Source organism: Ornithorhynchus anatinus, chromosome X3 (genome assembly GCF_004115215.2).
Source record: "Ornithorhynchus anatinus isolate Pmale09 chromosome X3, mOrnAna1.pri.v4, whole genome shotgun sequence".
In the NCBI taxonomy this organism is placed as follows: Eukaryota; Metazoa; Chordata; class Mammalia; order Monotremata; family Ornithorhynchidae; genus Ornithorhynchus; species Ornithorhynchus anatinus.
This window is the reverse complement of record NC_041751.1, coordinates 31,233,000-31,247,908: the sequence shown is the minus strand read 5'-3', so window position 1 is coordinate 31,247,908 and position 14,909 is coordinate 31,233,000. Positions and strand designations below refer to the sequence as shown.

The 14,909-nt window shown below is 46.9% G+C and overlaps 1 protein-coding gene across 4 annotated transcripts in view; it reads right to left on the bottom strand.

Moving 5' to 3' along the window:
• Positions 1–14,909, bottom strand: part of TMEM175 (transmembrane protein 175) — an 81,178-nt gene that overhangs the window by 24,500 nt on the left and 41,769 nt on the right. For all 4 annotated transcript variants that reach the window (XM_039910664.1, XM_029053654.2, XM_029053655.2 and 1 more), the window contains 3 exons: positions 14,571–14,783; positions 11,790–12,007; positions 8,261–8,542 (listed from right to left, as the gene is read on the bottom strand). In XM_039910664.1, coding sequence (XP_039766598.1) covers positions 8,261–8,542; positions 11,790–12,007; positions 14,571–14,783 — 713 coding nt within the window. The remainder of the gene's footprint in view (positions 1–8,260; positions 8,543–11,789; positions 12,008–14,570; positions 14,784–14,909) is intronic.

Sequence of the window (14,909 nt, the reverse complement as noted above, 5' to 3'; positions counted from 1 at the left end):
CACGCAATAAGCGCTCAATAAATCCCATTGATTGACTGACATTCTACATTCATTCATTCAATAGTATTTATTGAGTGCTTACTATGTGCATAGCACTGTACTAAGAGCCTGGAATGTACAATTCGGCAACAAAACTGAAATTTGGTGACTGAATGGCTTTATGTTGATGAAAAGGCATGCAGAGCATTAACAGTATCGACGCCGGAATTATGATCGGTTTCGTTATCAAGGTACACCCAATACAGTTATTTATTGTTTTTCCCTCAAGGTGGAGGATGGGGGCAGAGGCAGCAGTGAATCGCCCTTCCCTGCAAACCAGGCCATCATGAGAGGAATTCCATTCGGTGGTATTTAAGAAACTTTTTAATTTTGTAGCAGAAAGATTTAAGTAGCTTTTCTTCCACATCTGTGTCCAGCCAAGAAGCGAGGGGAGCAGCAAACATGCCCATGGCTGTGGGAAGCTACCACCGGGGATCCCGTGCATACAGGCAGAAGAACGAACAAGATGCATCCTTGGGCCGTACGGCCTGATGAGAACAATTTGGGAGAGGGGTGGAAAGGGAGTTGGGATCTGAATGAATGGATATGTCATTGGGGCCCGATAAAGAGCACGTAGGTGAGGGTTGGAGGGGAGCGATAGAGGGGAGAAAACTGCCTACGTTGGCGGGGAGGGAAAATGTACCAAACAGCGATGCGAACCCCGTGTGGCGTCTGTACTCTGGTACTGGGTGTGCACCAGATGAGACCCTAGCCTGGAACGTGGAGCTAGTGACCGAGAAAACCCTTCCGATCAGTGAGCGTGTCCATCAAGGAGGGCGTGTCGGCCTGAGAGCAAATCCATCGAAAGAGGGGTTCGAGTCGGTGAGTCTGTCCATCCAAAAGGGGGTCCCAGCCTGATGCATAGTGAATGGCAGTGACAGCAGTTACCAGGCCATGAAAAAGATGCTGAGGGACTGCTATGCATGCGAGAAAGAGCATCAGTCAAAAAAAAAAAAAAATCCCTGGGCTTGATTCTCTTGATTTCATCTCGGAAGCTCATGTCCTTCCATTTACAGAAAGGAGGAAAAGAGTTAGTTTCTGCTACAAAATAAAAAAGTTTCTTAAACATAACCCAAGGGAATTCCTCTCAGGCGGGCCTGGTTTGCAGAGAAGGGCGATTCATGGCTGACTCTGCCTCCAACCTGCCCTGCTGTGCTTCCTTTCCTGTATAAAAACATTCTCCCACCTTGAGGGAACAAAAACAGTGCTGCTTAAGGACAATAAATAACTGCAACAAAATACTGAAATTTTCCTAATACCCTCATGATACCTCATTTCTGCCTCCAAAGCTCCAAAGATTCAAATTCTGAACCTCAGGATGGAGTTTAAATCCCCTGAATCATGTCCTTCTTTGCCTAACTTTTTTTTGTTTGTTTTTTTTTTTTTTTTTTTTTTTTAACTTATCCCATGATTTAGCTAGTTTGTGACCTTTGAGGCTATCAATACACAACAGTTGTTTAGGGGAGCTTCTCATTCTCCTACTACGCTCACCACCTGCTTCAAGGTTCTTCATTAGGCCTCCCCAAGCTAGCCAACCTCCCTTCTGGTTCCCTAGCTTACTCCTTGTGGCCCTGACCCGACCACTCTCTCGATGCCCCGTTCGTCCACCCAGCCCATCTCAGTCGTCTCTCTGAGATCACAGTTCTCCCCATGATCAATGATATTTACTGAGCGCTTACTGGATGCGGAGCACTCCTCTAAGCCCCCGGGAGAGTACGATATAATGGAGTCGGCAGTCAGGTTCCCTACCCACAATGACCTTACAGTCTCGAGGGATCCCAGCCCTCCTAAAACCCTAGCTCCTTCCCTGATTAACTCCCATTTCCTCAAGGCCCATCAACCCAACTGTCACCTCTGAGCACTTAGGTATTTATTTATAGCATCTCTCAGTACCCAGATGAGTATTCCCATTGCTCAACCATTTTCTTGTCCCGTTTCACTGCATAAATAGTTTTTCAGCAGTTGGATGGGCAACTCCAGCGACAGGGACCCTCATCTCTCACTGCTTCAAAAAACCGTACTCAGCCTTACACTCGTATCCAACAGGAGACATTTACTTGCCCTACAAACGTATTCACCCGTCGGTATGGCCTTCGTCAGGAGTCTGATGGAGGAGTTCGCCAGAACCTGCCACCCGGAACGGTGGACGGATTTCGGGCCTAAGACTTCGCGACTGAGCCGTCCTCAGCTCTGAATCCGTGCAAAGTGGACCGTGATGGCGGCTTGCACGGTGCCACTCGCACTCTCTCATCCTGCTGGCCATTCGTCCATTCAATCGTATTTATCGAGCGCTTACTTTGCACACAGCACTGTACTAAGCGCTTGGAAACTACAGTTGGGCAGCAGATAGAGGCAATCCCTATCCAACAACGGGCCGCCCCCCTCTAAAAAAATCGGCACAGGAGCTAGGGCCTCTGTTTGATCTCACACCTAAGACACCTAACGCTACAAACAGTAATTTGCCATGATTTTGACCAGCCGGATAAAAAGAATATATTTTCTACTCGCCGCACGTCTGTGGCGATCGCACCCCGTGATCCTGCCTGTCGACCAATTCAGCAATCATCTGGTCTAATTTCTAGTTTGTTGCCCTGGCAACCTGGATGAAAAGTATTCCTATTGCTCAACCATTTTCTTGTCCCGTTTCACTGCATAAATAGTTCTTAATTAATTTGAATCTTGAGAATGAACATTCGGCACTTGACACGGTTACGGAGATTGTCAAAAAGCACAACTGCCACATAACCACTTTGGAAAAAGCCAATCGCATCAGCAAGCGGCATCTTTGCTAAATCTCTCACAAGCTGCAACTTAAAAATTCTGTATTTTAAACACACTCTAAATGCGAGTAATGATTCAAATGGGCCCGCAATTCACTTGTTCCGCTAATGACTCTTTTAACCTATACCAATCATATCTGAAGTAGCTTGAATGGTTCCATAGTAATAGAAAGAAATTCACAAAAGAAATAAGCAGCACTTCATGAAGAGGGCTTTACAATTTCATGGCACTGCCCAAATCCAGCAGCAACTGATTATGAAACAGAAGAAAAAAATAAAATAAGCAAACTCCATTTTCATTTTTTGTCCTGGCCGGGAACTAGCCTTTCAAAGGGGGTTAAATCCTTACAGGTAATTACATTAGCGGCAATTTAATCTGAAGCACTAGTGGAAAGAGCATGGGCCTGGGAGGCAGAGGGTCTGGGAGGCAGAGGACCCGGGTTCTAACCCCAGCTCTGCTCTGTGACCTTGGACGAGTCACTTCACTGTGCCTCCATTTCCTCATCTGTAAAATGGGGATTAAATCCTACTCCCTCCTTCTTAGACAGTGAGCCCCAAGTGGGACAGGGACTATGTCCAACTTGATTAACTTATAACTATCCCTACATCTTAGAACACTGCTTGATGCATAATAAGCAGTGTGAGAAGCAGTGTGGGCCAGTGGATAAAGCCTGGGGCCAGGGGTCAGTAAGGCATCCTGGTTCTGCCACTTATCTGCTGTGTGACCCTGAGCAAATCGCTTTTCTGTGCCTCAGTTACCTCATCTGTAAAACGAGGATTAAGACTCTGAGCCCCATGTGGGACAGGGACCGTGCCCAGCCTGATTACCTTCTATCTACCCCAGATCTTAGTACAGTGCCTAGCGCACAGTAAGCGTTTAACAAACACCATAAAAAAAAAAAAGTAACCTCTTAAGTACTGTAATTGTAAATAAAAGAAATTTTTTAAAAAAGAGCGATGCTCCTGTTGTATCCTGGGCATCTGCCGCCAGGTACCTCACAGCAAAAATTCTTCAATCCTATCATTCCATCTACGCCCAGACTTACCCATAACCGTTGGATTCATAACTATTACCGTCAAAGCTCTCTGTCCAAAATCCAAATACTACCTACCTAATCTCATCTCCTCCCACCTTTATCCAGCACCGTTGGACTCATAACTCTTATTAATACTAACAATGGTATTTGTTAAGTGCTTACTATGTGCCAAGCACTGTTCTAAGCAATAATAATAATAATAATGTTGGTATTTGTTAAGCGCTTACTATGTGCCGAGCACTGTTCTAAGTGCTGGGGTAGACACAGGGGAATCAGGTTGTCCCACGTGGGACTCACAGTCTTAATCCCCATTTCACAGATGAGGTAACTCAGGCACAGACAAGTTAAGTGACTTGCCCAAAGTCACACAGCTGACACGTGGCAGCGCCAGGATTAGAACCCACGACCTCTGATTCCCAAGCCCGAGCTCTTTCCACTAAGCCATGCTGCTTCTCATTAGCTTCCGAGCTCTCCATCGGAAGTCCAACTACTATCCGCCTAGTCTCGTCTCTCGTTAGTCTCGATGCGGTCCCGTACCTCCCTTTTCTCAGTTCTCCTTCTGCCTCTTCCAAATGCTGAACCAAAATGCCTCTCGTGGACCAACGGTTTGTTTGTGTCCGTATGTCCTTTAGATGTTTGTTTGGACACGTCCGACACTTGTATTCTCTGTGAGGCCCGTGGGTCCGATCTGATTACCTCCTATCTACTCCAGCACGTGGTATAGTGCTTGGCACACAGTAAGTGCTTAACTAATACCATTGAAAATTTGGCATTTTTGAAAAGTGGGACTTTGTCCTGGCTCACGTATTAGACTGCAAACTTCAGAACATGGATTAGGCCTTGTTATTCCTTCTCTAGAACTTTTCATTAAGTGGGTAGAGTGATTCCCCCATCTTAAAGCTTGTGGCTAGACAAACAGCCCCCCGCCGCTTCTACCCCCCAAAGCCTTCTCACTCTGTTCTAAACTCTCCTTTCCTCTTCTCCCACTGCCTTCTGTGTCATCCTGACTTGCTCCCTTTATTCATCCCCCGTGTCTCAGCCTCACAGCACTCATGTTCTTATCTGTAATTTTATTTATATGAACATCGGTCTCCCCCTCTATACCGTACGCTCGCCGTGGACAGGGAATGTGTCCGTTATATGGTTGTACCGTACTCTTCCAAGCACTTAGTACAGTGTTCTGCACACAGTAAGTGCTCAATAAATACCACTGACCGACTGACTTAAGCTAGCGAGTCAAGAGTCGTCTCTTCCAGACAGTCACCGGCATTTATCAAGTCCCCGCTGAGAAGCAGGGAGGTCTAGTGGATAGAGTGCAGGACTGGGGAGTCAGGAGATCTGGGCTCAAATCCCAGCTCCACCGTTTACCTGCTGTGTGACCGCGAGCGAGTTCCGAGACTGCCTTGGCTGCCCTGGCTAGAAGCCCTGTTAATCTCGTCCCGGCCCCACATCGCCGCCAGAAGCACTTCTGTTATATGCTCCGTTCGACATCCTGGGGATGGAGTCCAGAGCATTATCATGAAGTGAAATGGGGCTTCAGGAAATATTGACGTTGCAATTTAAGAGCTTTATCACAAAAGAGCACTAAAAGAAGGACATCAGAGTAGGGGATCACTCTACCCACTTAGTAAAGAGAAGTGTTCTAGAGAAGGGACAAAAACAACCTATTCCGTGTTCTGAAGTTTGCAGTCTAATGAGCGTGACAGGACAAAGCCCCTCTGTTCAAAAAAATGCAAGATTCTGAAATGGTATCTAAGCATACCGTATGCCAAGCTCTGGGCTAGATACTAGATAATCAGGTCGGACCCACGGGGCTCACAGAAAATACAAATGTTGGAAAAGCCACATAAACATCTAAAGGTCGCATGACACAAACAACAAAACCAAAAACCAAATTGAAACATGGAAGGTAATGGACTGACTAGAGTTATATAGGTCACGCTGGAAGGACTTCAGGGGGGCGGGAGGTGGATTTTTTACATCGTTCCGTTATTTACTGTTCCGTTATTCACTCTAGTGGTTGCCCATCCAACTCTGCATCAAACAGAAACTCCTTCCCATCTACTTTAAGGCAATCAGCTCCCTGACTTCCTACAACAATCCAGCCCGCACACTTCTTTCTTCTTACGCCAACTGACTCCTCCTCATTTATCTCACCGCTGACCCCTCCTCTACATCCCGCCTCTGGCTTGGAACACCCTCCCCCTTCGTATCCAACGGACTTTCATTCTGCCCACCTTCACAGCCCTATTCAAGGCACATGTCCTCTAAAGTGACATGCCCAAAGTCACACAGCAGACGAGTGGCAGAGCCGGGATCGGAACCCATAACCTTCTGACTCCCAGGCCCGTGCTCTATCCACTACTCCATACTGGCTTCTCTGACTGTCCCACCTCCTCCCGGGACTAATCCAGGAGGCACTGATTCCAGACACATGGTAGTACCACGCTGTAAAAGCGCTGGTTGGGGGCTAGAGCCCGGGCTTGGGAGTCCAAAGGGCCTGGGTTCTAATCCCGGCTCCACCACTCGCCTGCTGCGTGACTTTGGGCAAGTCGCTTTACTTCTCTGGGCCTCGGTTCCCTCCTCTGTCCAATGGGGATGAAGACTGGGAGCCCCATGTGGGACATGGACTGGCCTGATTGACCTGGATCTACCCCCAGCGCTTAGTCCAGGGCCCTGGAACGTAGTAATGCTTAACAAAATACCACCCTTATTATTATTCTTACGATAATGCTTGATTTTTTAAAAGCAATCCTAAAACCAGAGTGGGTAAAATACGATATAGGAAGGCAAATCAATCCTCCTCCTAGTCAGTCCTTTACTAGCACCGCGTGTTAATTTGGGGGCCCTGCAATTGAAGTAAGATTAAAGGTCGATCTACAGCCATGATTAAAGAGTTGAAAAATAGGCTGAGGAAAGGCTACGAAGGAAGGACTAATGAGAACATTGTAAATGAGGGGCAGGAGGAGACAGATGGCAAGAAAATTAGATTAACAATGGAGAAGCAGAGAAATACAAATGAAGGGATCGGTCTGCCTGACGAGACGCTGGGAGTTAAGTTTCAGAAAAGATAAATTCCGAAGTAACCCGAAAGGGCCTGGCGGGTCGGTTGGCCGAGAAACCGAATATGAAGTTTCAAGGACTGGTGTTCTTAAAGTTTCCACCGGAGCCTTGAGAGGAATTTCCCCTACCCGGAATTGACTTTAGCATCTGTATCCCACCAGATTGTAAGCTCTTCATGGGCAGGGATCATCTCTACTTAACTCTGTTGTACTCTCCCAAGTGCTTAGTACAGCGCTCTGCAGAGTTATAAGCGTTGATGAAATACCACTGGTTGATTAACTGACTGGTTACCCAAGAGAAAATATGGATCGATAGGAGTTGTAACTACAGTGCGGCTACAGCTCGTTTCTGACAGGTGAAAGGTTCATTTTGGGAGGAAATGACAATCAGTCCTCTAGACTGTAGGCTTGCTAATAATAACGATGGTGTTCGTTAAATGCTTCCTACGTGCCAAGCGCTGCTTGAAGTGCTGAGGTAGATTCAAGATAATCAGGTCGGACACAGTCCCCGGCCCACATGGGGCTCACGGTCTTAATCCCCATTTTACAGATGAGGTGACTGAGGCACAGAAAAGTCAAGTGACTCGCTCAAGGTCACATAGCAGACAAGTGGCAGAGCTGGGATTAAAACCCAGGTCCTTCTGACTCCCAGGCCCGTGCTCTACCTACTAGGCCACCCTGCTAGGTCAGGCAGCCCCAAACGGCCTCCTCGTCGGTCAGTCAATCGTATTTATTGAGTGCAGTACACTATACTAAGCGCTTGGGAGAGGACAACATAACAGTGTAACAGACATATTCCCTGCCCACAACGAGCTAATATAAATAAATCGATTACCCCTAAGTGCTGGGGGGCTGGGAGTGTGGGGATGAATAAAGGGAGCAAGTCAGGGCGTCACAGAAGGGAGTGGGAGAAGAGGAAAGGAGAATTTAGGGAAGTTCCTCTTGGAAGAGATGTGCCTTCAATAAGGCTCTGAAGAGGGGAAGAGTAACTGTCTGTCGGATACGAGGAGGGAGGGAGTGCCGGGCCAGAGGCAGGATGTGGGCGAGGCGGCGGCGGTGAGATGGACGAGATCGAGGTGCAGTGAGAAGGTCTGTATTAGAGGAGTGGAGTGTGCGGGCTGGGTTGCCGCCCGTGAAGTCTTTCCAGAGTCACGAACCAATTTTTGGGTGGCAACAGAATCTCTAAGCTTTGCCAAACTCTCAAAAAATAAATAAATAAAACCCTCACGTTTCAACCAACGTTAAAATTAGGAAACCGTACAACCCCCGGGGACAGAGAAAATTGGAAGCTGAAATTGGCCGCTGGCATAACTCGACACATTACCTAAAGAACAGGTCTCACCTTAGTTGGAAGTCTGACGGTCACAAATGCCTTTCCGAGGGCAGATAAAATTCCGCAGAAAAGGGCAGAAATCAGCATCATCACTCCAAGTGCCATCAGCCAAGATATACTGCAGAAATAGCATAAACTCTCATCTGACGTGCACACGATGACGTGAACGGCGGAAAGCACCAGGAACAACAAATAGAACAGCAGAGAAAATAACGGAGATGACAGTGGGACCTCAAATTCGGCGCTACTGCACAGTGCCTTGGGAATGCTGAGCAAAAGCAGCAGGAGAACCTAGAAGGGAAAATAAATACTGTGATGAGTCCAAATGTATTCGAATCCTAACTTCTAGATTTCAAAGAACCTAGGTTAAAAAGAAATTCTATCGCTTGATTTCTGAGTGACTAAGGATAGGGTTTTTTTTTTGTTTTTTAGGGGGGGGAGGTGTTTAAGTGCTTATTATGTGCCAGGCACTGTACTACAAGCTAATCATTCATTCATTCAATAATATTTATTGAGCGCTTACTATGTGCAGAGCACTGTACTAAGCGCTTGGAATGAACAAGTAGGCAACAGATAGAGACAGTCCCTGCCATTTGACGGGCTTTACGGTCTAATCGGGGGAGACGGACAGACGAGAACAATGGCAATAAATAGAGTCGAGGGGAAGAACATCTCGTAAAAACAATGGCAACTACATAGAATCGAGGCGATGTACATTTCATTAACAAAATAAATAGGGTGATGAAAATATATACAGTTGAGCGGACGAGTACAGTGCTGAGGGGATGGGAAGGGAGAGGGGGAGGAGCGGAGGGAAAGGGGGAAAAGAGGGTTTAGCTGCGGAGAGGTGAAGGGGGTGTGGTAGAGGGAGTAGAGGGAGAAGGGGAGCTCAGTCTGGGAAGGCCTCTTGGAGGAGGTGAGTTTTAAGTAGGGTTTTGAAGAGGGGAAGAGGGGAAGAGAATCAGTTTGCCACACTCCCTGTCCCACACGGGGCTCGGAGTCTTGCTCCCGATTTTACAGATGAGGGAACTGAGGCACAGAGCAGCCGCTGACTTGCACGGCAGACGAGGGGCGGAGCGGGATTAGAACCCAGGTCCTTCTGACTTCCAGGCCACTAGGCCACGCCGCTTTCTCTGTAGCGGCAGGGTTTGGGACGAGGAGACTTGAGGACCAAGAAACTACCAAGAGTGAGTGCTGGTGGTTTGTACAGCCCCGCCCACACTTGCCGTTCCCTGCAAACTACGTTCCCGCTGGGGCACGGTGGGCAGTGAGTGAGCAAGTGGGCGGGCAGGGGTGCCAGCCCACCGCAAAGTGGAGGCAAGAGTCTGGCGTACCGCACCCGCTTAAGACCCGCGTGACCGCCGCATATCAATCAGTGGTATTTACTGGGCGCTTACTGTGTGCAGACCACTGTACTAAAACGCCTGGGAGAGTAATAATATTGGTATTTGTTAAGCACTTACTATGTGCAGAGCACTGTTCTAAGCGCTGGGGTAGATACAGGGAAATCAGGTTGTCCCACGTGAGGCTCACAGTTAATCCCCATTTTACAGATGAGGTAACTGAGGCACAGAGAAGTGAAGTGACTCGCCCACGGTCACACAGCTGACAAGGGGCAGAGCCGGGATTCGAACCCAGGACCTCTGACTCCGAAGCCCAGGCTCTTTCCACTGAGCCACGCTGCTTCTCTATGTACCATGTAACAGAGTTAGCAGGCATGTTCCCTGCCCGCAGTGAGCTTAGTCTGGAGGACAGCGCTGCCCATATTAGCCAGGTATTTTGCAGGATGCCCATTGGGCCCGTCCACTGCGGGAGACACCCTAAGTCGTTTTTGGGTCAGAGACCTTCAGCAGACGCTCCCCGGCTTTTCGTTAGTACACCCCCTGCACCCGGACCACGGTGAGGTGTGCGTCGGACTTGGGAGGGGAGAGGGGGGGAATCTAACCTATCGAAGAAAACCTTCCTTCCTAATCTTTTTATATACTGGATTGATTTGTCTGCCAATTCTGTCGTCCCTCTAGACTGTAAGCTTATTGTGGGGGGTGAATGTGGCTGTTTATTGTTATAGTGTCCTCTCCCGAGCGTTTAGTACGGCGCTCTGCATACGGTAAGCGCTCAATAAATACGACTGAATGAATGTAGTACTGTTCTCTCCAGAGAGCTCAGTGTACACTGCAGGATACAGCAAGTAATAATAATTATAATGATGGTATTTCTTAAGGGTTTACTATGTGTCAACTGCTGTACTAAGCGCTAGGGTCAATACAAGCAAATCGGGTTGGACCCAGTCCCCGTCCCACGGGGGGCTCACAGTCTCAATCCCCACTTTACAGATGAGGTAACTGAAGCACAGAGAAGTGAAGTGACTCGCTCAAGGTCACACAGCAGACGGGTGGCAGAGCCGGGATCAGAACCTACGGCCTTCCCGAAAATAGTCCAGTAAAGCACTCAATAAATACCGTTGACGAAGATGGCACAGAATACAACCTGTGGGGCTCTAAGGTAAAAATAATACCTTCCAGTCTTCTGGTGTTGAAAGATTATCAAAATTCAAGCTCAGTTTGTTGTGGACAGGGAACATATCTACCAACTCTGGTATACTACACTCTCCCAAGCATTTTGTACAGTGCTCTGCACACAGTGAGCGCTCAATAAATACCACCGATTGATTCCTCCAGACTTTAAACTCCTTGCGGGCAGGAAACGTGTCTACCAGTTCTGTCGTACTGCATTCTCCCAAGCGCTTCACAGAGCGCTCGGCTCACGGTAAGCGCTCAATAAATGCCATCGATGGATCGATTGACGGTTTTCCACAGACGTTACGACTCCTAGGCAGCTTCGGGCCACAGGAGGGGGTGTTGGCTAAAAGGCAACCCCTTCCAACCTGATCCTCCCTGTTGAGGAGGGAATGAGTCTTTTCCAACTCAGTTAAAAGGCAAGGACTGGGGTTACTGAAGAAAAAGCCATTTTCTAAATGGAACCCTGGGGCCATGAAAGACTTACTTCACTTTCAAAGAGTAAAGAAATACGTCTTCTCTATTCACTGAAGGTATTCCTTCTCATCAGTGTTTGAGCTAATTGCACCTACCGCGATTTCTTACCGGAAAAAATCACACTACAACTGTGAAGTAAAATTATCCTGGATACCCTTCTTCTTGAAGAAACAAAAATTAAACCTACCGTAGACGTCACCCTTTCCGGGCTCTTTTCTCTCCAAATGCCTTCAGTCATCTCTCAGTCCTAAATTAGATACTTGGGAAGGGGCATAAACACTTTCAGTTCACTAGATACTAATTAATGAACTTCAAGCTGCAGAAAATGAATGGCAGATGGAAAGGTAAGAATTCTTCCCCTTCCCTAAGGTTCTAAGTCACTAACAAGGAGCAACTTGGACAAAGTAAATAATTGGCCCTGTAAGAATACTTCCACCACCTTTTCCAACGGAAGAGATGGTACGTGGAGTCGGTTTTAAGTGGAATGACTTTCTTTTTGAACCATATCACCACAGCCAAACCCATTAATAAAAGACAGCACATACCTCCAAGACAATGACAGTTCCGACCAGCATCGAGTACATGTCATATTGTGCTACTTGTTTGCTTAGTGATGAACTTAAGGTCCGCAGAGCATCTATATATTGCTTAAGGACCTTCCTGCCGAGGTTTAAAAGGACTTCTGAATTATTTCCCTCCAAGTAAAGCTTGATCCAATTTCCATGAGACTTTTCTGCTATTTTAAATTGCTCAAATCCAAGGTCTAGCGATAAAAGAAACACAGGTGACAAAATGAGTTACAAGAATGAGCTAAATAATTACACTGGGCTCACGTCTCATGATTACGACGGGTGAGTTCAGCTCTGCGGGATTCTCTGAGGCATAGGGGTCGAAGAGCAAATAATAACAACAGTGGTATTTGTTACATGCTTACAATGTGGCAGGCATTTTCTTCCGTTTTAAGTTACTACACCAGAAACTCATCACCCGACAACACGTAACGATTTTTCAGGAGCTGGAAAAGTCTTTTCTTTTATTCTCGGTGACCAATCCAGTGTATTACTGTCCAATACACGTACGGATGCTAAAAGGTACTATTATTATGGTAAACCCAATTCAGAAAACAGACAACCCAAATTTTGCCAAAGACAACCCCATTTGGGTAGCAATGGGGCCGGGGGGGGGATGGACTAGAGGGAGGGGAGTGGTTTTAAATAGTTTTAAAGAACAAAATTGTCTAAACTAGGACAAAGATGCCTGAGATAGAGTTTTACATGGTCCCAGACTGGGCCTCCAAGCACCTAGCAGAAAAAAGCAAATCGTTCAATGGTATTTACTGAGTGCTTACTGGGTTGCAGAGCACTGAACTAAGCATCTGGGAGAGTAAACTATAGATAAGTGTTATGATAATAATAATGTTGGTATTTGTTAAGCGCTTACTATGTGCAGAGCAGTGTTCTAAGCGCTGGGGTAGATACAGGGTAATCAGGTTGTCCCACGTGAGGCTCACAATCTTAATCCCCATTTTACAGATGAGGGAACTGAGGCACAGAGAAGTGACTTGCCCACAGTCACACAGCTGACAAGTGGCAGAGCTGGGATTCGAATCCATGACCTCTGACTCCCAAGCCCGGGCTCCTTCCACTGAGCCACGCTGTTATCTCTAAGTGTGCTTAGGGAAGCAGCGTGGCTTAGAGGAAAGAGCCCGGGTTTGGGAGTCTAATCCCGGCTCCGCCACTTATCAGCTGTGTGACTTTGGGCAAGTCCCTTAACTTCTCTGTGCCTCAGTTACCTCATCTGTAAAATGGGGATTAAGGCCGTGAGCCTCACCTGGGACAACCTCATCACTTTGTATCCCCCCAGTGCTTAGAACAGTGCTCTGCACATAGTAAGTGCTTAACAAATACCATCATTATTATTATTATTATTACCTCACTGATTTCCAAGTGAGGTACAGTGTTCCTAATACAATCCAGCCAGCTCACTTCACTTCTCTAACGCCAACCTACTTACTATACCTCGATCTCGTCTATCTCGCCGCCGACCTTTTGCTCACAACCTGCCTCCGGCCTAGAACTCCTCATATATGATAGACCACCACTTTCTCCACCTTCAAAGCCTTCAGATTACATCTCCTCCAAGAGACCTTCCCCGACTAAGCCTCCATTCTCCCTACTCCCTTTCCCTTTTGCGTCACCACTGCATTCGCATTTCTAACCTTTCTTCACCTCTCCCTCAGCCCCGCCGCACTTATATACATATCTGTAATTTATTTTAATGCTCATCACCCGCTCCAGACCGTTCGCTCCTCGTGGGCAGGAAATGTGTCTTCCAATTCCATGACACTGTATTTTCCAAGCGCTTGGGACAGGGCTCTGCACAGGGTAAGCACTCAGTAAATTCATTCATTCAACATTATTTATTGAGAGCTTACTCTGTGCAGAGCACTGTACTAAGCGCTTGGAGTGTACAGTTCGGCAACAGAGAGAGACAATCCCTGCCCAATAACAGGCTCGCAGTCCAGACGGGGGAAACAGACAGCAAAGCAAAGCTTTGATACGATCGATTGACTTTAAGTCTGAGGAATGGAGAAGTGAAAAGCATCCTTAAAAAAGTAAGACTTTTTCATATTTCCTGGAAGGATTTTCTGAGAGAGTTGGGAGATTTCCTAAAGTGTCACCTTTCTTCTTTCAATGTCTCTCTCTTCCTGTCTTTCATTCCCCCTTTCTTCCTACCTTCAGTATTCAATTTGGCACACGCTCAGTTCTCCAGAATGTGAACCTCATGAGCTGAAGACACCTGCTTTTTACAGACTACATAATTGGAGATAGATTTATTTTAGGCTAAAGCACAATGACTCCAACAATACAAGTAAAAAATATCCCCTGAAAATAGTAAGAAAGCACAGCTGAGCTCTGGTAAGTAGGAAGGTACTCTTTGAACCCTTAGCTCTCTGTGGATGTCCCTGTCCTGCGAGGACAGACCTAAATCAATCAGTGGTAATTGTTGAGCACCGACTTGTATAAAGCACTGGACTAAGCACTTAGGAGAGTACAACGGAAATAGTCGATCCGATTCCTGCCTTCAAGGAGTCAAGGACTCCTTGACTACTCCCTCCTACCTGGACTGTGAGCCCAAGGTGGGACATGGACTGTGCCCAAACTCATAACGTTGTATCCACCCCAGTGCTCATAACAGTAGTTGGCGCATAGTAAGCACTTATCAAAAGCCATAATTACTGCAGTGTCTTTAAACAGGGCTCGCTAGGCCCAAAGGAAAAAACGATACCCGATCAAGCGCTAGAAGATCGCTATTAACCGACTTACCTTTCTCGTATGAAGCCACGTTCTCTTGAAGAAGTTTGCTCAGCTGAACTGCATTTAAATGCAAGACTCTGAGCTGTTCTCTTATCGTCTTCCTTTCCATAATTGGAAGTATTAGATTGCCCACACTATTTCTTGAAATTGGCAAACCAAGACCTACTGCTAGCGTTGCAGCCAAATCAGTCTGTTGTACAAGCTTGTGATGCTTGTTATGGCCTAGAATAAGGAGGAAAACAGTTTCCATATGAGACTGGTGTCTGGAGTCACAACAACAGCTGGGGATTTCCTTCCCACTTCTAGTTCCTACCCTGCCCTTGGTGATTACAGAACACCCCTCCCTCC